Below are 21,745 nucleotides of genomic sequence, written 5' to 3' on the forward strand. Positions count from 1 at the left end.
ACATAATGAAAACCTATACTTTGTTTTGGGCGTATTCCCCCATTCAAATGCATGTAATCGTAGGACACGCACTGTCTTGACGAAATAAAGCCTTTTTGTACAACTTCATATAAATAGCTGTAAGTCTTGATAGAAGAAGCATACACACATATTTGAGTCAGACACACATATTTACGGCGTTATCTTATACGATTCAAGATCCCCGTGCTGGGCAAACAGATTTTGAAGCTGTTTGAGCCAAGATTTTCAAGTTATTCACATAATGAAAACCTATACTTTGTTTTGGGCGCATTCCCCCATTCAAATGCATGTAATCGTAGGAAACACACTGTCTTGACGAAATAAAGCGTTTTTGTACAACTTCATATAAATAGCTGTAAGTTTTGATAGAAGAAGCATACACACATATTTACGGCGTTATCTTTTAGAATTCAATATCCATCCCAGTGCTGGGCAAACAGGTTTTGAAGCTGTTTGAGCTAAGATTTTCAAGTTATTCACATAATGAAAACCTATACTTTGTTTCGGCAAAATTCCCCCATTCAAATGCATGTAATCGTAGGACACGCACTGTCTTGACGATATAAAGCGTTTTTGTACAACTTCATAAAAATAGCTGTAAGTCTTGATAGAAGAAGCATACACACATATTTGAGTCAGAGACACATATTTACGGCGTTATCTTATAAATTTAAGATCCCCGTGCTGGGCAAACAGGTTTTGAAGTTGTTTGAGCTAAGATTTTCAAGTTATTCACATAATGAAAACCTATACTTTGTTTTGGGCGTATTCCCCCATTCAAATGCATGTAATCGTAGGACACGCACTGTCTTGACGAAATAAAGCCTTTTTGTACAACTTCATATAAATAGCTGTAAGTCTTGATAGAAGAAGCATACACACATATTTGTGGCTTTCTCTTATACAATTCAAGATCCCCGTGCTGGGCAAACAGGTTTTGAAGCTGTTTGAGCTAAGATTTTCAAGTTATTCACATAATGAAAACCTATACTTTGTTTCGGGTGAATTGCCCAATTCAAATGCATGTAATCGTACGAAACGCACTACCTTGACGAAATAGAAGACTCAGACACACATATTTACGGTTTTCTCTTATACAATTCAATATTCATCCCCGTGCTGGGCAAACAGGTTTTGAAGCTGTTTGAGCTAAGATTTTCAAGTTATTCACATAATGAAAACCTATACTTTGTTTCGGCCGAATTCCCCCATTCAAATGCATGTAATCGTAGGAAACGCACTGTCTTGACGAAATAAAGCGTTTTTGTACAACTTCATATAAATAGCTGTAAGTCTTGATAGAAGAAGCATACACACATATTTACGTCTTTCTCTTATACAGTTCAAGATCCCCGTGCTGGGCAAACAGGTTTTGAAGCTGTTTGAGCTAAGATTTTCAAGTTATTCACATAATGAAAACCTATACTTTGTTTCGGGCGAATTGCCCCATTCAAATGCATGTAATCGTAGGAAACGCACTGTCTCGACGAACTAAAGCGTTTTTGTACAACTTCATATAAATAGCTGTAAGTCTTGATAGAAGAAGCATACACACATATTTACGGCTTTCTCTTATACAATTCAAGATCTCCGTGCTGGGCAAACAGGTTTTGAAGCTGTTTGAGCTAAGATTTTCAAGTTATTCACATAATGAAAACCTATACTTTGTTTCGGACGAATTCCCCCATTCAAATGCATGTAATCGTAGGAAACGCACTGTCTTGACGAAATAAAGCGTTTTTGTACAACTTCATATAAATAGCTGTAAGTTTTGATAGAAGACTCAGACACACATATTTACGGCGTTGTTTTTAGAATTCAATATCCATCCCCGTGCTGGGCAAACAGGTTTTGAAGCTGTTTGAGCTAAGATTTTCAAGTTATTCACATAATGAAAACCTATACTTTGTTTCGGCCGAATTCCCCCATTCAAATGCATGTAATCGTAGGAAACGCACTGTCTTGACGAACTAAAGCGTTTTTGTACAACTTCATATAAATAGCTGTAAGTTTTGATAGACGACTAAGACACACATATTTACGGCGTTATCTTATAAAATACAATATCCATCCCCGTGCTGGGCAAACAGGTTTTGAAGCTGTTTGAGCTAAGATTTTCAAGTTATTCACATAATGAAAACCTATACTTTGTTTCGGGCGAATTCCCCCATTCAAATGCATGTAATCGTAGGAAACGCACTGTCTTGACGAAATAAAGCGTTTTTGTACAACTTCATATAAATAGCTGTAAGTCTTGATCGAAGAAGCATACACACATATTTACGGCGTTATCTTATACAGTTCAAGATCCCCGTGCTGGGCAAACAGGTTTTGAAGCTGTTTGAGCTAAGATTTTCAAGTTATTCACATAATGAAAACCTATACTTTGTTTCAGGCGAGTTCTCCATTCAAATGCATGTAATCGTAGGAAACGCACTGTCTTGACGAAATAAAGCGTTTTTGTACAACTTCATATAAATAGCTGTAAGTCTTGATAGAAGAAGCATACACACATATTTAAGGCGTTATCTTATACAGTTCAAGATCCCCGTGCTGAGCAAACAGGTTTTGAAGCTGTTTGAGCTAAGATTTTCAAGTTATTCACATAATGAAAATCTATTCTTTGTTTCGGCCGAATTCCCCCATTCATGTAATCGTAGGAAACGCACTGTCTTGACGAAATAAAGCGTTTTTGTACAATTTCATATAAATAGCTGTAAGTTTTGATAGACGACTCAGACACACATATTTATGGCGTTATCTTATACAGTTCAAGATCCCCGTGCTGGGCAAACAGGTTTTGAAGCTGTTTGAGCTAAGATTTTCAAGTTATTCACATAATGAAAACCTATACTTTGTTTCGGGCGAGTTCCCCATTCAAATGCATGTAATCGTAGGAAACGCACTGTCTTGACGAAATAAAGCTTTTTTTACAACTTCATATAAATAGCTGTAAGTCTTGATAGAAGAAGCATACACACATATTTACGGCGTTATCTTATACAGTTCAAGATCCCCGTGCTGGGCAAACAGGTTTTGAAGCTGTTTGAGCTAAGATTTTCAAGTTATTCACATAATTAAAACCTATACTTTGTTTCGGCCAAATTCCCCCATTCTAATGCATGTAATCGTAGGAAACGCACTGTCTCGACGAAATAAAGCGTTTTTGTACAAACTCATATAAATAGCTGTAAGTTTTGATAAAAGACTCAGACACACATATTTACGGCGTTATCTTATACAATTCAAGATCCCCGTGCTGAGCAAACAGATTTTGAAGCTGTTTGAGCTAAGATTTTCAAGTTATTCACATAATGAAAACCTATACTTTGTTTCGGGCGAGTTCCCCATTCAAATGCATGTAATCGTAGGAAACGCACTGTCTTGACGAAATAAAGCGTTTTTGTACAACTTCATATAAATAGCTGTAAGTTTTGATAGAAGATGCATACACTCATATTTAAGGCGTTATCTTATACAATTCAATATCCATCCCCGTGCTGGGCAAACAGGTTTTGAAGCTGTTTGAGCTAAGATTTTCAAGTTATTCACATAATGAAAACCTATACTTTGTTTCGGACGAATTGCCCCATTCAAATGCATGTAATCGTAGGAAACGCACTGTCTTGACGAAATAAAGCGTTTTTGTACAACTTCATATAAATAGCTGTAAGTCTTGATCGAAGAAGCATACACACATATTTACGGATTTCTCTTATACAGTTCAAGATCCCCGTGCTGGGCAAACAGGTTTTGAAGCTGTTTGAGCTAAGATTTTCAAGTCATTCACATAATGAAAACCTATACTTTGTTTCGGGCGAGTTCCCCATTCAAATGCATGTAATCGCAGGAAACGCACTGTCTTGACGAAATAAAGCGTTTTTGTACAACTTCATATAAATAGCTGTAAGTCTTGATAGAAGAAGCATACACACATATTTAAGGCGTTATCTTATACAGTTCAAGATCCCCGTGCTGGGCAAACAGGTTTTGAAGCTGTTTGAGCTAAGATTTTCAAGTTATTCACATAATGAAAACCTATACTTTGTTTCGGGCGAGTTCCCCTTTCAAATGCATGTAATCGTAGGAAACGCACTGTCTTGACGAAATAAAGCGTTTTTGTACAACTTCATATAAATAGCTGTAAGTTTTGATAGACGACTCAGACACACATATTTACGGCGTTATCTTATACAATTCAAGATCCCCGTGCTGAGCAAACAGATTTTGAAGCTGTTTGAGCTAAGATTTTCAAGTTATTCACATAATGAAAACCTATACTTTGTTTCGGGCGAGTTCCCCATTCAAATGCATGTAATCGTAGGAAACGCACTGTCTTGACGAAATAAAGCGTTTTTGTACAACTTCATATAAATAGCTGTAAGTTTTGATAGAAGAGGCATACACTCATATTTAAGGCGTTATCTTATACAATTCAATATCCATCCCCGTGCTGGGCAAAAAGGTTTTGAAGCTGTTTGAGCTAAGATTTTCAAGTTATTCACATAATGAAAACCTATACTTTGTTTCGGACGAATTGCCCCATTCAAATGCATGTAATCGTAGGAAACGCACTGTCTTGACGAAATAAAGCGTTTTTGTACAACTTCATATAAATAGCTTTAAGTCTTGATCGAAGAAGCATACACACATATTTACGGATTTCTCTTATACAGTTCAAGATCCCCGTGCTGGGCAAACAGGTTTTGAAGCTGTTTGAGCTAAGATTTTCAAGTTATTCACATAATGAAAACCTATACTTTGTTTCGGGCGAGTTCCCCATTCAAATGCATGTAATCGCAGGAAACGCACTGTCTTGACGAAATAAAGCGTTTTTGTACAACTTCATATAAATAGCTGTAAGTCTTGATAGAAGAAGCATACACACATATTTAAGGCGTTATCTTATACAGTTCAAGATCCCCGTGCTGGGCAAACAGGTTTTGAAGCTGTTTGAGCTAAGATTTTCAAGTTATTCACATAATGAAAACCTATACTTTGTTTCGGGCGAGTTCCCCTTTCAAATGCATGTAATCGTAGGAAACGCATTGTCTTGACGAAATAAAGCGTTTTTGTACAACTTCATATAAATAGCTGTAAGTTTTGATAGACGACTCAGACACACATATTTACGGCGTTATCTTATAGAATTCAATATCCATCCCCGTGCTGGGCAAACAGATTTTGAAGCTGTTTGAGCTAAGATTTTCAAGTTATTCACATAATGAAAACCTATACTTTGTTTCGGGCGAGTTCCCCATTCAAATGCATGTAATCGCAGGAAACGCACTGTCTTGACGAAATAAAGCGTTTTTGTACAACTTCATATAAATAGCTGTAAGTCTTGATAGAAGAAGCATACACACATATTTAAGGCGTTATCTTATACAGTTCAAGATCCCCGTGCTGGGCAAACAGGTTTTGAAGCTGTTTGAGCTAAGATTTTCAAGTTATTCACATAATGAAAACCTATACTTTGTTTCGGGTGAGTTCCCCATTCAAATGCATGTAATCGCAGGAAACGCACTGTCTTGACGAAATAAAGCGTTTTTGTACAACTTCATATAAATAGCTGTAAGTTTTGATAGACGACTCAGACACACATATTTACGGCGTTATCTTATAGAATTCAATATCCATCGCCGTTCTGGGCAAACAGATTTTGAAGCCGTTTGAGCTAAGATTTTCAAGTTATTCACATAATGAAAACCTATACTTTGTTTCGGCCGAATTCACCCATTCACATGCATGTAATCGTAGGAAACGCACTGTCTTGACGAAATAAAGCGTTTTTGTACAAGTTCATATAAATAGCTGTAAGTTTTGATAGACGACTCAGACACACATATTTACGGCGTTATCTTATAGAATTCAATATCCATCCCCGTGCTGGGCAAACAGGTTTTGAAGCTGTTTGAGCTAAGATTTTTAAGTTATTCACATAATGAAAACCTATACTTTGTTTCGGGCGAATTGCCCCATTCAAATTCATGTAATCGTAGGAAACGCACTGTCTTGACGAAATAAAGCGTTTTTGTACAACTTCATATAAATAGCTGTAAGTCTTGATAGAAGATGCATACACTCATATTTAAGGCGTTATCTTATAGAATTCAAGATCCCCGTGCTGGGCAAACAGGTTTTGAAGCTGTTTGAGCTAAGATTTTCAAGTTATTCACATAATGAAAACCTATACTTTGTTTCGGCCGAATTCACCCATTCACATGCATGTAATCGTAGGAAACGCACTGTCTTGACGAAATAAAGCGTTTTTGTACAAGTTCATATAAATAGCTGTAAGTTTTGATAGACGACTCAGACACACATATTTACGGCGTTATCTTATAGAATTCAATATCCATCCCCGTGCTGGGCAAACAGGTTTTGAAGCTGTTTGAGCTAAGATTTTTAAGTTATTCACATAATGAAAACCTATACTTTGTTTCGGGCGAATTGCCCCATTCAAATTCATGTAATCGTAGGAAACGCACTGTCTTGACGAAATAAAGCGTTTTTGTACAACTTCATATAAATAGCTGTAAGTCTTGATAGAAGATGCATACACTCATATTTAAGGCGTTATCTTATAGAATTCAAGATCCCCGTGCTGGGCAAACAGGTTTTGAAGCTGTTTGAGCTAAGATTTTCAAGTTATTCACATAATGAAAACCTATACTTTGTTTCGGGCGAATTGCCCCATTCAAATGCATGTAATCGTAGGAAACGCACTGTCTTGACGAAATAAAGCGTTTTTGTACAACTTCATATAAATAGCTGTAAGTTTTGATAGACGACTCAGACACACATATTTACGGCGTTATCTTATACAGTTCAAGATCCCCGTGCTGGGCAAACAGGTTTTGAAGCTGTTTGAGCTAAGATTTTCAAGTTATTCACATAATGAAAACCTATACTTTGTTTTGGGCGTATTCCCCCATTCAAATGCATGTAATCGTAGGAAACGCACTGTCTTGACGAAATAAAGCGTTTTTGTACAACTTCATATAAATAGCTGTAAGTCTTGATAGAAGAAGCATACACACATATTTAAGGCGTTATCTTATACAATTCAAGATCCCCGTGCTGGGCAAACAGGTTTTGAAGCTGTTTGAGCTAAGATTTTCAAGTTATTCACATAATGAAAACCTATACTTTGTTTCGGGCGAGTTCCCCATTCAAATGCATGTAATCGTAGGAAACGCACTGTCTTGACGAAATAAAGCGTTTTTGTACAACTTCATATAAATAGCTGTAAGTCTTGATAGAAGAAGCATACACTCACATTTAAGGAGTTATCTTATACAATTCAATATCCATCCCCGTGCTGAGCAAAAAGGTTTTGAAGCTGTTTGAGCTAAGATTTTCAAGTTATTCACATAATGAAAACCTATACTTTGTTTCGGGCGAGTTCCCCATTCAAATGCATGTAATCGTAGGAAACGCACTGTCTTGACGAAATAAAGCGTTTTTGTACAACTTCATATAAATAGCTGTAAGTCTTGATCGAAGAAGCATACACACATATTTACGGCTGTCTCTTATACAGTTCAACATCCCCGTGCTGGGCAAACAGGTTTTGAAGCTGTTTGAGCTAAGATTTTCAAGTTATTCACATAATGAAAATCTATACTTTGTTTCGGGCGAATTCCTCCATTCAAATGCATGTAATCGTAGGAAACACACTGTCTTGACGAAATAAAGCGTTTTTGTACAACTTCATATAAATAGCTGTAAGTTTTGATAGATGACTCAGACACACATATTTAAGGCGTTATCTTATACAGTTCAAGATCCCCGTGCTGGGCAAACAGGTTTTGAAGCTGTTTGAGCTAAGATTTTCAAGTTATTCACATAATAAAAACCTATACTTTGTTTCGGGCGAGTTCCCCATTCAAATGCATGTAATCGTAGGAAACGCACTGTCTTGACGAAATAAAGCGTTTTTGTACAACTTCATATAAATAGCTGTAAGTCTTGATAGAAGAAGCATACACAGATATTTAAGGCGTTATCTTATACAGTTCAAGATCCCCGTGCTGGGCAAACAGGTTTTGAAGCTGTTTGAGCTAAGATTTTCAAGTTATTCACATAATGAAAACCTATACTTTGTTTTGGGCGAGTTCCCCATTCAAATGCATGTAATCATAGGAAACGCACTGTCTTGACGAAATAAAGCGTTTTTGTACAACTTCATATAAATAGCTGTAAGTCTTGATAGAAGAAGCATACACTCATATTTAAGGCATTATCTTATACAATTCAAGATCCCCGTGCTGGGCAAACAGGTTTTGAAGCTTTTTGAGCTAAGATTTTCAAGTTATTCACATAATGAAAACCTATACTTTGTTTCGGACGAATTGGCCCATTCAAATGCATGTAATCGTAGGAAACGCACTGTCTTGACGAAATAAAGCGTTTTTGTACAACTTCATATAAATAGCTGTAAGTTTTGATAGACGACTCAGACACACATATTTACGGCGTTATCTTATACAATTCAATATCCATCCCCGTCCTGGGCAAACAGGTTTTGAAGCTGTTTGAGCTAAGATTTTCAAGTTATTCACATAATGAAAACCTATACTTTGTTTCGGACGAATTGGCCCATTCAAATGCATGTAATCGTAGGAAACGCACTGTCTTGACGAAATAAAGCGTTTTTGTACAACTTCATATAAATAATAGCTGTAAGTCTTGATAGAAGAAGCATACACACATATTTAAGGCGTTATCTTATACAGTTCAAGATCCCCGTGCTGGGCAAAAAGGTTTTGAAGCTGTTTGAGCTAAGATTTTCAAGTTATTCACATAATGAAAACCTGTACTTTGTTTCGGGCGTATTCCTCCATTCAAATGCATGTAATCGTAGGAAACGCACTGTCTTGACGAAATAAAGCGTTTTTGTACAACTTCATATAAATAGCTGTAAGTCTTGATAGAAGAAGCATACACTCACATTTAAGGAGTTATCTTATAGAATTCAATATCCATCCCCGTGCTGAGCAAAAAGGTTTTGAAGCTGTTTGAGCTAAGATTTTCAAGTTATTCAAATAATGAAAACCTATACTTTGTTTCGGGCGAGTTCCCCATTCAAATGCATGTAATCGTAGGAAACGCACTGTATTGACAAAATAAAGCGTTTTTGTACAACTTCATATAAATAGCTGTAAGTCTTGATAGAAGAAGCATACACACATATTTAAGGCGTTATCTTATACAGTTCAAGATCCCCGTGCTGAGCAAACAGGTTTTGAAGCTGTTTGAGCTAAGATTTTCAAGTTATTCACATAATGAAAACCTATACTTTGTTTCGGACGAATTCCTCCATTCAAATGCATGTAATCGTAGGAAACGCACTGTCTTGACGAAATAAAGCGTTTTTGTACAACTTCATATAAATAATAGCTGTAAGTCTTGATAGAAGAAGCATACACACATATTTAAGGCGTTATCTGATACAGTTCAAGATCCCCGTGCTGGACAAAAAGGTTTTGAAGCTGTTTGAGCTAAGATTTTCAAGTTATTCACATAATGAAAACCTATACTTTGTTTCGGGCGAATTCCTCCATTCAAATGCATGTAATCGTAGGAAACGCACTGTCTTGACGAAATAAAGCGTTTTTGTACAACTTCATATAAATAGCTGTAAGTCTTGATAGAAGAAGCATACACACATATTTAAGGCGTTATCTTATACAGTTCAAGATCCCCGTGCTGGGCAAACAGGTTTTGAAGCTGTTTGAGCTAAGATTTTCAAGTTATTCACATAATGAAAACCTATACTTTGTTTCGGGCGAGTTCCCCATTCAAATGCATGTAATCGTAGGAAACGCACTGTCTTGACGAAATAAAGCGTTTTTGTACAACTTCATATAAATAGCTGTAAGTCTTGATCGAAGAAGCATACACACATATTTACAGCTTTCTCTTATACAGTTCAAGATCCCCGTGCTGGGCAAACAGGTTTTGAAGCTGTTTGAGCTAAGATTTTCAAGTTATTCACATAATGAAAACCTATACTTTGTTTCGGGCGAGTTCCCCATTCAAATGCATGTAATCGTAGGAAACGCACTGTCTTGACGAAATAAAGCGTTTTTGTACAACTTCATATAAATAGCTGTAAGTCTTGATAGAAGAAGCATACACTCACATTTAAGGAGTTATCTTATACAATTCAATATCCATCCCCGTGCTGAGCAAAAAGGTTTTGAAGCTGTTTGAGCTAAGATTTTCAAGTTATTCACATAATGAAAACCTATACTTTGTTTCGGGCGAGTTCCCCATTCAAATGCATGTAATCGTAGGAAACGCACTGTCTTGACGAAATAAAGCGTTTTTGTACAACTTCATATAAATAGCTGTAAGTCTTGATAGAAGAAGCATACACTCATATTTAAGGCGTTATCTTATAGAATTCAAGATCCCCATGCTGGGCAAACAGGTTTTGAAGCTGTTTGAGCTAAGATTTTCAAGTTATTCACATAATGAAAACCTATACTTTGTTTCGGGCGAGTTCCCCATTAAAATGCATGTAATCGTAGGAAACGCACTGTATTGACAAAATAAAGCGTTTTTGTACAACTTCATATAAATAGCTGTAAGTCTTGATAGAAGAAGCATACACACATATTTAAGGCGTTATCTTATACAGTTCAAGATCCCCGTGCTGAGCAAACAGGTTTTGAAGCTGTTTGAGCTAAGATTTTCAAGTTATTCACATAATGAAAACCTATACTTTGTTTCGTGCGAATTGCCCCATTCAAATGCATGTAATCGTAGGAAACGCACTGTCTTGACGAAATAAAGCGTTTTTGTACAACTTCATATAAATAGCTGTAAGTTTTGATAGACGACTCAGACACACATATTTACGGCGTTATCTTATACAGTTCAAGATCCCCGTGCTGAGCAAACAGGTTTTGAAGCTGTTTGAGCCAAGATTTTCAAGTTATTCACATAATGAAAACCTATACTTTGTTTCGGGCGAATTCCTCCATTTAAATGCATGTAATCGTAGGAAACGCACTGTCTTGACGAAATAAAGCGTTTATACAACTTCATATAAATAGCTGTAAGTCTTGATCGAAGAAGCATACACACATATTTACGGCTGTCTCTTATACAGTTCAACATCCCCGTGCTGGGCAAACAGGTTTTGAAGCTGTTTGAGCTAAGATTTTCAAGTTATTCACATAATGAAAATCTATACTTTGTTTCGGGCGAATTCCTCCACACCCTAAAAAATTATTCAGGGGCTTAGTAAATATCATTATAATTCTAAGTTAGATGACCTTGATTAAATCTTTGAAAATCACAAAAGTGTTATCTTGAGTTGAAAATACTGAAAAGAATGCTTAAATTTTCAACACCAGTTTTTGAGTTGAACTGAGCTCTTTTGTTCAAGTTTATTTAAAAGAAAAAATTCTGTATTTGAAACACAGGGTGCATTATTTAAATCTACTCAATATATCTCATAGAAAGTACTCAAAATAACTGAGACACTGGTATTCACACTTATCATTGTCTTTAACTTTAATTATTAATGGTTCAAAATCAATATAATTTTGTCCCCCAATACTAACTTAAAACTTTGAGTAAGACTAATGACCTTTGGCATGTACCGCGCGCGAGGAGCATGGCCTCATGGGAGATTTTCTGCACGTTGAACGAGACAGACACACATCCACTGCAGACTTGGTAACGTTTTCAGGTAAGTGACCAATTCTTACATTAGCTGTCTTTATCCACACCGTTCTTTTATAACATGTTCTGAAGAAAGCGTTTGTCATGGTGGCTCACTTTTCGCAGCGTGTTTGTGCACGTTAATTTAAGTTTTCAACCCGTCTTCCAGTCAAGGCGGCGGAAAACCGCGCCCTTTTATCCTTTTACGTTCTGAGTCGCTATCTGCGTTCCGGGTAATTTGACCGGAATGTCCCGGTACCAGCGACCTGACCGTTTAATCGGGGGCATTTTAGGAACCACGTGAAAGCAGGTGTGCTCAGACATTTCTAGAAAATGGCCCTGTTGAGTCGCGGCGCGGGAGCTGCGGTAGTCACGCGGCCTGACTCACTCTGTCAGGTTGTTCAGGAGGAGATGAACAGACGTCATCAATGGCTTTGGTAACTAAGAAGACCTGCCCGCGGAACAGTTCATAGCAGCAACCATGCTGCTTAGCTTTCTTGTTCTATGTGGGGTCTTTCAGAGCATATAAGACGCTGCTTTCAGCTTTGTCCCGAACAGGGCCAGTTTTTGAGAGAACGCTGAGAGGACCGCCGGGGTCAGCAGATTACCTCATCCAGGGCCGGTCCAAAGCACTATGGGGCCTTAAGTAAATTTAGACTCGGGGCCCTACTTCCTTTCAGATCCCAGAAAATAATGAAAAAAAAAAAGCTTTGGTCCTTTGGGTCAAGCCAAAAGTACCATCATTTCCAGTATAGTTACTCCCAATTTACATAAATAAATGTTTATTTCAATCCAAGCTAAAATTTCTTATAAGAGATTGATGTTATGGCAGATTACTCTGTGACATGTTTTGTAATGATAAAGTTTTGATTTGTATTTTTTCAGCACCATCTTCACCACCAGGAGAAAAAAATCTGCATCAACTACAAAGTAAAGCAGGTAATTTTACTCAGAGGACTTGATGTGTTAAATTTTGGAATGATATGATATTGTTTTATACAAGCTGAGTAGTGTATGGTGATACCACCTAAATATTTATACTGGTTTTGTGGTGGGTTATTTTAGTCATACAAATGCCAAATCTAAATTTTGAGAATTTTTCAGTTCGGTAAATATATTGATGAGTTCATGGTCTGTCATCTAGTGTCACCATACTATCTTTTTATTTATACAGCGTGGTGATGTGATTCAGATTATTTCAATGTGGTTAAGTATTGTACTTTGTTCCATGCTGACTTATTTGTAAGTTGTATCCTCCACCTGAATTGGTAGTGAGTATTGGTTATTCAATCAGTTTATACAATACAAAAACTGTGTAAATATGGTTATACACCATTCTGTCATCTTCATACTGTGAGACATATTTTCTCACAATTTTTTAGGTCACAGGTGATGAGATGGCAGTGTAAACTCTGCAAACATGAGGAGTCATCAAAAGTGTCACTACTCAAACATTATCGAGTGAAACATGGTACATTTGGTCATGGCTATTCCATACCCTGTCTTCATTTGAATTGTCCTTGCTCTTTTAAGACATGGGGTGCCTTACGCTCACACTTGTCTAGGTCTCACAGTTCGCATGAAACGGAAGAGTGTGAGGTCCTTCCAACTATTAGATGTAAAATCTGTGACTCTTTTTACCCAAACACAAAAGACTATTTTCAACATATAAATTCCCATTTGAAAAGCCATGAAACCATAGAGTGTGTTTTTGATGGTTGTGAGTTTAAGACAAACATTTGTGGGACTTATGCGACTCACAGAAGTCGAAAGCACAGATTTTGTTCATGGAAGCACTTTAAAACTAACTTGATTTCAAAGCAAACTGTCAGTACATCTAATGAAATCTTCTTGCCAGCACTGGAATTAGAAGATCACGAGGACTTGGATGTCACCATTGAACTTGGTTGTGAAAGGGAAACAACAAATAAAATTTTGAAAAATATTGGTGTGCTCTTGTTAAAACTGGAAAGCATCTATAATGTTTCTGGTAAATGTGTGGATGACTTGGTGGAACAGCTCAGTTATATCTGCACATTATCACTTCAGTATATTCCAAAGTCAATAAGTGATATTCTTATTAAGAATAACTGTAATATTGATCGGTCTTTTGTCAGTGAATTGGCTGAAAAAATATGTCACTGTAGTCCTTTATGTGCAGCCCTTAGTCCTGATGGTCCCTTTGCTTCAAGATATAAGAGACAGAAATATTTCAAGGAAAACTTCTGTGTTATTGAACCAGTAGAATACTGTTTGGATCCAGAAAAGAATTCCACTTTTCAGTATGTGCCTATTCTTCAGTCCTTGCAGCTGTTACTGAGTAAAGAAGATGTTAACAGTATTTTAACTAGACATTTGAACACTTCACAGTTATCCTCTTTCCACGATGGACAATATTTCAAGCAAAACCAACTTTGTGCTATTGAGGACTTAAGTATTTCCCTTGTTCTCTATGTGGATGACTTTGAAATTTGTAATCCACTTGGGACTTCAAGAAAAAAACACAAAGTCACAGCTGTGTACTGGGTACTTGCTGATATACCAACTGAACTGAGATCACAGCTAACATCAATTCAGTTGGCTCTCCTGTGTAAGGCAAGTGATGTTAAAACTTTTAGCTATGAAACTGTTCTCGAGCCACTTTTAAAGGATCTCATAACATTAGAGAGAGACGGGATGTTTTGTTCACAGCTTGGTAGATATATCAGGGGCACTGTTTTTTGTGTTTGTGCTGACAATCTTGGCGCTCATTCTCTTAGTGGACTCGTGGAAAGCTTTTCTGGACATTACATCTGTAGATTTTGCCTTGGAGACCATTCAGACTTTCAGCAAAAAGAAGTTCGTTCAGGAGCTTTTCCACCAAGAACAAAAGAGAACTATGATCTACATGTCCAAACCATAAAGGAAAATTCCTCCTCGGTTCATTTTTGTGGTGTGAAGAAAGGTTGTCCATTAACAGGGAAATTAAAATATTTCCATTTTGTCACAGGGTATCCTCCAGATCTTTTGCACGACCTTTTTGAAGGCATAATTCCACTAGAATTAGCATTATGCCTTCATGTGTTTATCCGTAAACGTTTTCCTTAACTGAACTCAATAACTTCATAACAGAATTTCCTTACAAATGGACCGATAAAACAGATCGCCCCCAAATCATCCCCCTAAATTTTTCCACTCGCAAAAGCATTGGTGGCAACGCACATGAAAATTGGACGTTATTGAGACTATTACCTTTTATTATTGGGGAAAAGATTCCCAAAAATGATGAAGCATGGCAAGTTCTTATGACTCTAAAAGATATAACTGAACTTGTTGCGTCCCCTATTCACAGAGAGGAAAGTATTTGCTACTTGGACACACTTATATCTGAACATCGCAACAGGCTATTGGAGGTTTTCCCAGAGCAAAAACTAACTCCAAAACACCATTTTTTGGAGCATTATCCTGACTTGATCAGAGGATTTGGTCCATTAGTATGCCTCTGGACTATGCGCTTTGAGGCTAAACATAGTTTCTTTAAGAAGGTTGTTAAACACACAAACAGCTTCAGAAATGTACTATTGTCACTTGCCTCAAAGCACCAGATGATGATGGCATACTATTCAGATGGTAATGCATTGAAGCCATCAGTGTGTGTCACTAAAGTATCATCTCTTCCATTGGAACTGCTTGATGTAGAAATACAGCAGTGTCTCAAGGAACTTTATCCAACACAAGCCTATGTGAATTTGACCAACTCTCTGACTCATCATGGAACTAAATATGCCTCAGGAATGGTTTTGCCTCATGGATCTACTTGTGGCTTACCTGACTTTGTGGAGATTTTACAGATTGTTGTCTTAAGCAATGAATTTCTTTTCATTGTGAAGTTGCTCAACAGCTGGTATGATGAACATTTTAGGGCATTTATTCTGGATCCTTCTGGGAAAATGACCTTAATACATCCCAGAGTACTTGGTGACACTTACCCCTTAACACAGTGGTTCTTAACCTTGTTGGAGGTACCGAACCCCACCAGTTTCATATGCGCATTCACTGAACCCCTCTTTGCTGAAAAATAAAATGTGATTTTTTTCAAATTCAAGACATAGATATGTTTTTTACTGGTGCACAAAATGAGCCGTGCATGTCACGGCGGAGGCTCTGCTGAACCCCTGAGACCGACTCACCGAACCCCTAGGGTTCGATCGAACCCAGGTTAAGAACCACTGCCTTAACACCATATCGTGTTGAAGGCAAGCAAATGGTTTCAATAAAACATCACATTGTTTGTTAGTGTAAGAGGAAAGACTCAGATACCCCCTTTCTTTTTCTTTTTTCTTGTGGTTTTTATTCTGCAGATGGACTCCGTTGCCTTGAAAGTAATTTTTGAACAACAGAGTGAGAAGCTTGTGCTCTCTTCAGGAATACCCAGGACTGTTGAGGAGTTGCATGAGACAGTGAGAGAGACATTTGGGCTAGTTGAGGATTTCGCATTGCACTATTATGATGACTCATTTGGAGATTGCTTTACACTTCATTCTCCCAACCAAATCAAAGATAGGGGTACAGTCAAAGCTGTGGTCATTCCATCAGTAGTGCTTACATTGATTCCTCAGTGTGAAAATCCCTCAGATGTAAGTTCACTGAATGAAAGTTCAAGCTCTTCAACCTATAAAACCACAGAGGACCAAACAGATGGATCATCTCTGTCTTCAGACAACACTGTCATACTCTCCCCTCTTCAAATTCCTCTGAAGACTACATGGCCAGATGAAATTGTCATTCCACTTTTCTCTGTGGCAACTGAGACTGTACTGAAAAATGCCAATGAAGTCTTTGTTCAAAACGGCACTGTGCTGAACAATACTTCAGTCAAGTCAGATATAATGGAAAAATTAGCTGATTATATGTACAGCTACACAGCCTACCCTACTGGCCTTCAGATTGGAGAAGTGGCAGAGGCTCTGGTCAAAAAGCACCCATGTCTGACAGAGCCAGGCAGTCGTAATGGCTGGATGGGATGGATGTATAGTCTTAAATACAAGATGGGAAATTACAGGTCAAAGTTACGAAGTCTTGGAGTTCCAGAGGTTACTTGCAACTCACTGAAGAACAAGCACCCTGATGACAAGGCTCCAGCGAAGAACATAAAGAAGGCGCGGAAAGGAGAAGTGCTGTTTCTGCCACACTATCCAGGACAAGATGGTAAAGAACAGCAAGAGCTGGAGCGACAACAACTGATTGATGAGTGTAAGAAGAAAAACAGCACAGCCATCAAGGATTTAATGTGCAAAACCTTTGCACATAGAAGACATGATATTATCAGCCAACAGCTGAGTGTCAGTGACATCAAGGACAGATGGCCGGCGTTGTTTGACGTCTCCCAAGTAAGTGAACATTTAAAGGGATATCCACTTGTAAATAAAATTTGGTCTGTTAGATCCCCCATCATAAGATAAGTGAGGAAAAACATGTTGCTACCATCCTAGTGATTTTGATGATCTTGCAGCAGCCAGGTTGCTTTAATTTGTCATAAGACTCTAGAATCACTAGGAATTTGAATCAAAATGAGGAATCTGAATCAAAACCAGAATGGTTCTAATCGAAACCATTCCCAAGCCTAGGGAACAATAAATGCTAGTAATTTCCATTCACTTAACTTGTTTTAGGCTAAGCTAATGTAACCTGACTGAAGAATGACTGGGCTGATTGCAAAGTGCCTTTGTCTCACTTATCTAACTCTGGAGCACATAACGACAGACTAGATTTTACTAAAGAGTGAAGAGTGATTTAATATTTTTATGAAACGTTGGTTACGTATTGTAACCCCAGATTCTATGAGTATAGGCGCAGCCCTTCAAGTGGGTATTCCCCTTGTGCGCGCAGCACTGAAGTATTTTAGTCCACGCCCACCTGCTGTGTGGGCCTCACCCTGGTCTAGTATAAGTTACGGTGAGACCAGGAAATCGGCTCTACCGTTTTTCTTCAGCCAGCCAGAAGATGTCCAGTGAGACCATCCGTCTGTGTCCATCCTGCCAGACTGGCTACATCATGTCGTATGACCGACATGCCGTCTGCGTGGGCTGCCTCGGTCCTCACCATGCGGACCTCGCCCTCACACCTTAATCCTATTGCCGCTCCTGTTAGCTCCTCCCGCCAGAGGAAAAGCAGCGGAGGTCAGCCTTTTTCAAGGCTGATGCTGAGGAGGCGTTCCCGCTAAGAGAGAGGTACTCGCTGGAAGAAGCCGGAATTGGATGATTCCACCCACCGTGAGGAAAACGGCAGTGGTGGCAGCTCCACTGCCTCCCAGCTGGGCAGCCTGGCGACAGAAGGGAGGCGGATGAGCGGACGCTCATCCACCCCTGGCCTTCACATGTCGGCGAGGACGCCGCTCCCAGTTGTTGGTGCGCTGCTCCTGGATCTGCCTGGCATCATCCAGGAGGCAGCTGGTGAGAAGGGACTTCCCGTCCCTCAGCCTGCTCCACCCCCATCGGATGATCTGGCGGGAAGGTATGGCTCCGCTCACTCTCGTTGCCCAGATCCCATCTGGCCTCAGTTCCCGGCGGTGATGACCTACCTCTCTGAGGCAGCAGCAGAGCCAGCGAAGATTAGAGCGCTGGTCTCTACCTAGGGCTTCACAGAGGGCTTCACAGACCGGAGTTTTCCGCCTGTTCCCCCTCTAGAGCCGAGCCTCGCTTCAGTTTTCGGCACCAAAATGACCAAGGTCGTTGGACAGCGACCGGCCCATCCCGCCAAACTTGACCAGCTGATAGCAAGATTCACTGATCGCGCACATCAATGCACTGTTCAGTCAGCTGCAGTGACTAACAACACTGCCTTGCTAGCGTTTGTCATCTCCAGGAAGGTGGAGGAAGCAGAGCTGCCAGAGGAGCTGAAAGGCTTTCTCTGTAAAGCCGCTGACGCGATTCTGAATATGTGCGCCACTTCAGCGGTGTGTTCCTCTCGCATCGCTGCCTGGCAGACGATGGTTCAGAGGGCAACCTGGCTCCGCCTCTTCCCTCCAAGATTATACAATCTCACAGGGAAATAGTGCAAGCAATTCATAACATAAAATTTAGAAGCTTAGTGGAAGATAATACTTTATGTTAAGGCTTTAGTCTGCATACTGAACAACTCCACTTATATGGATTTATGTCTGGATGAGTAAATTAATCTTTTGCATGTTAGAAAATAAGGTCCAGGTTGCAAAAAATGGTAGTTCCACTTAAAGATTTTTTTTTTGATTGAATCAGAATGTTGGCCTTCAGATTTTTTTGTCCTTGGTTTTTTGTCCTCTCCCATCCAGGTCAGTGCAGAGTTTCATAGGATCACGACCCTGAACCTTGAACCAAAGTTCATGTCATCGTTGGACTTGTATTCATCCAAACTCCTGTCCTTGTTTCAAGCCAAGAAAGGTGCTGCTGGACAACGCCACAGGGAACAGTTAAACCTTCTGCTTCAGGTAAGGAAGATTGCATTTTCTAACCACAAAAACGTTCCAACACAGCATTGAAGAGGCCCTTCCACTAAAAACGGCTTTTCTTAGGTTTCTGTTCAATATTTTAGCTCCACAGGTGTTCTTACCTTGATGGTGGGTGTGAAAACAGGTCAACAACAGAAAAAAAAGTTATGTTTAAGCTAGAAATGGTAAGTCATGTTTTAAATGTGCAAATTTTGCCTCAGTTGAGACTTCCTGTTTTACAGAGTGGAAATTCCATCGAGAAAAAACGAGAAGTCATCATCAGATGTCTCATTGACCATCTGGGAGAGGATCCAAGTGCCTTAATCAAAACCTTTGAGGTTGGTGCAATAAATCTGTTTTAGGAATATTAGTAGTTTATTTTAGCTTGTGAGATCATAGAAAAGTTTTAAGATACTGTTCTAAAGAAGAAGAAAAAAACACTTCAAAGCATACAAAAGAATAGCATTTGCTCAAAGATTTTGGAGCACAGTGTCCACATATTATGAGTACCGGTGATGTCATACAAATGAAACTTTTTGTTTCAATGTTTGGAAATATGTGAGCTTAAAACAGTTGTTTCTCTTTTTAAAGGACGGTGCTGATGCTGTCTTTGTTGAAGAGGCTTTGGCTGAGGAGGTGATGAAGATTTACCTGCTGCAGAATCAAGACAGGTCAGGCGAACCTACTGATGTGGGTATTGTTATTGAAGGCGTTACTGTTCTGGGAAAACTTGGGAATCTGAGCAAAGCCTGTTGCTATCTTTTGGGACTGTGCTATGCTCTGGATCTGAAATACCCCAAGAATTTCAAATGCACATTTGAAGCATTTCAAAAAGTGTTCATGGAGCTGGATCCAGGAAACCTTTCTGTCAAGGTTCAAAGACTGAAAAATGACCTCTGTTCATTGTAGACAAAATTTCACAGGGCTGTTCTTAAAGTGTTAGACTTGTTAAGTGACATGTAATGCTCATCAAAAGGTTCAGTTGCGGCATTACATTGTGTTGACATTCCTGTTCATAAATAATGTTTGTACCATAAACTGTGTTTTTGTATTAACTTTCCAGATTCACATTAAGGTGTAAATGGGAGAGTATCTTCTGTATGGTTTTTTTTTTTTTTTTTTTTTAAGCGCAATCCTTTTTGAAACCTTTTTATTTAAATTATGGATGTTTTTTGGTCACTCTTTAGTTATAATCTTCCCAATTTTTTGGAATCAAAATAAGATGTTCAATAACTATGTCACAGTGCAAATGTTTTTTTTTTTTCAGGATTTATATTTTTTTGGGATCTTAATTTTATTTTTGTCATTTGACCTTTTCTGAAAAGGTAAAGCACTGCGTTCACTTGAGCCACTTTTATTCTTTGTATGGCAGGTACATTTTTCTTGTTGTTAGCATCAATATGCCAGTTTTACAGAGTTTTATCAAGCATGCCAATTTGGATGCAATTTTATTATATAAGGCTGTTGTGACTGAAATTTTATCCAAGTTTTATCCACTGAATGTAGAACAGATTTCAGCTCACTGTGTTCAGAGAAGGAATCTGCTAAATGTGTGATTCACAAAAAAGCTGTTTAAAATAAATCATTGTGAACAATGTTGAACTGACGTGGTTCTTTTTTCCTGTGTGTGTGTGTGTGTGTGTGTGTGTGTGTGTGTATGTATGTATACACTTAATTGTAATTAACGTTTTTGCTTTGGTTAACTTAAAAATATTAAGTAAATTGAACCATTATTTAAAAACAAATAATTGTAATGGTGTAGGTTAAATGTGCCAAGCATTTCAGCATTTCCTAATTAATATTTTATGTAGTTTGAACTTTTGGTTACTGTTGTTTTAACTTACATTTTTAATTGTATTTACTCAATTTTGTATGTTACTGTAACATCTTTAATTGTTCATAACAACTTATTCCATTTTAGTTGGATTTACTCAATTAATAAGGTGTATTAAAGAGATGTGATTGTTTTTGCATTTACTCATTATTTTTGAGTGTTAAAGTGTTGCACCAAAATATTTAAGTAATTATCAGTTTTAGTTCTTAAAGTGCATTCAAATGCATGTAATCGTAGGAAACGCACTGTCTTGACGAAATAAAGCGCTTTTCTACAACTTCATATAAATAGCTGTAAGTTTTGATAGATGACTCAGACACACATATTTACGGCGTTATCTTATAGAATTCAATATCTATCCCCGTGCTGGGCAAACAGGTTTTGAAGCTGTTTGAGCTAAGATTTTCAAGTTATTCACATAATGAAAACCTATACTTTGTTTCGGGCGAATTCCTCCATTCAAATGCATGTAATCGTAGGAAACGCACTGTCTTGACGAAATAAAGCGTTTTTGTACAACTTCATATAAATAGCTGTAAGTCTTGATAGAAGAAGCATACACACATATTTAAGGCGTTATCTTATACAGTTCAAGATCCCCGTGCTGGGCAAACAGGTTTTGAAGCTGTTTGAGCTAAGATTTTCAAGTTATTCACATAATGAAAACCTATACTTTGTTTCGGGCGAGTTCCCCATTCAAATGCATGTAATCATAGGAAACGCACTGTCTTGACGAAATAAAGCGTTTTTGTACAACTTCATAT

At 38.2% G+C, this 21,745-nt stretch overlaps 1 protein-coding gene across 1 annotated transcript; it reads left to right on the forward strand.

Moving 5' to 3' along the window:
• The first annotated feature begins 16,540 nt into the window (after positions 1 to 16,540).
• LOC148094655 (uncharacterized) lies at positions 16,541 to 20,369 on the forward strand. The gene is made up of 4 exons (XM_087837472.1): positions 16,541 to 17,072; positions 18,992 to 19,147; positions 19,390 to 19,485; positions 19,739 to 20,369. Exons 1-4 carry the CDS (start codon positions 16,572 to 16,574, stop codon positions 20,054 to 20,056), a joined length of 1,071 nt encoding a protein of 356 aa, XP_087693598.1. The 5' UTR covers positions 16,541 to 16,571; the 3' UTR covers positions 20,057 to 20,369.
• The last annotated feature ends 1,376 nt before the right edge of the window (positions 20,370 to 21,745 follow it).

Source organism: Neolamprologus brichardi, unplaced genomic scaffold (genome assembly GCF_056152115.1).
Source record: "Neolamprologus brichardi isolate AB-2024 unplaced genomic scaffold, ASM5615211v1 NODE_ptg000033l+_length_6344489_cov_1, whole genome shotgun sequence".
In the NCBI taxonomy this organism is placed as follows: domain Eukaryota; kingdom Metazoa; phylum Chordata; class Actinopteri; order Cichliformes; family Cichlidae; genus Neolamprologus; species Neolamprologus brichardi.

Coding starts and splice junctions, on each gene's coding strand:
- LOC148094655 (XM_087837472.1), top strand. CDS start 16,572: ATGGAAAAATTAGCTGATTATATGTACAGCTACACAGCCTACCCTACT. Junction 19,148..19,389: donor AGTTAAACCTTCTGCTTCAG/GTAAGGAAGATT, acceptor CCTGTTTTACAG/AGTGGAAATTCCATCGAGAA. Junction 19,486..19,738: donor CCTTAATCAAAACCTTTGAG/GTTGGTGCAATA, acceptor CTCTTTTTAAAG/GACGGTGCTGATGCTGTCTT.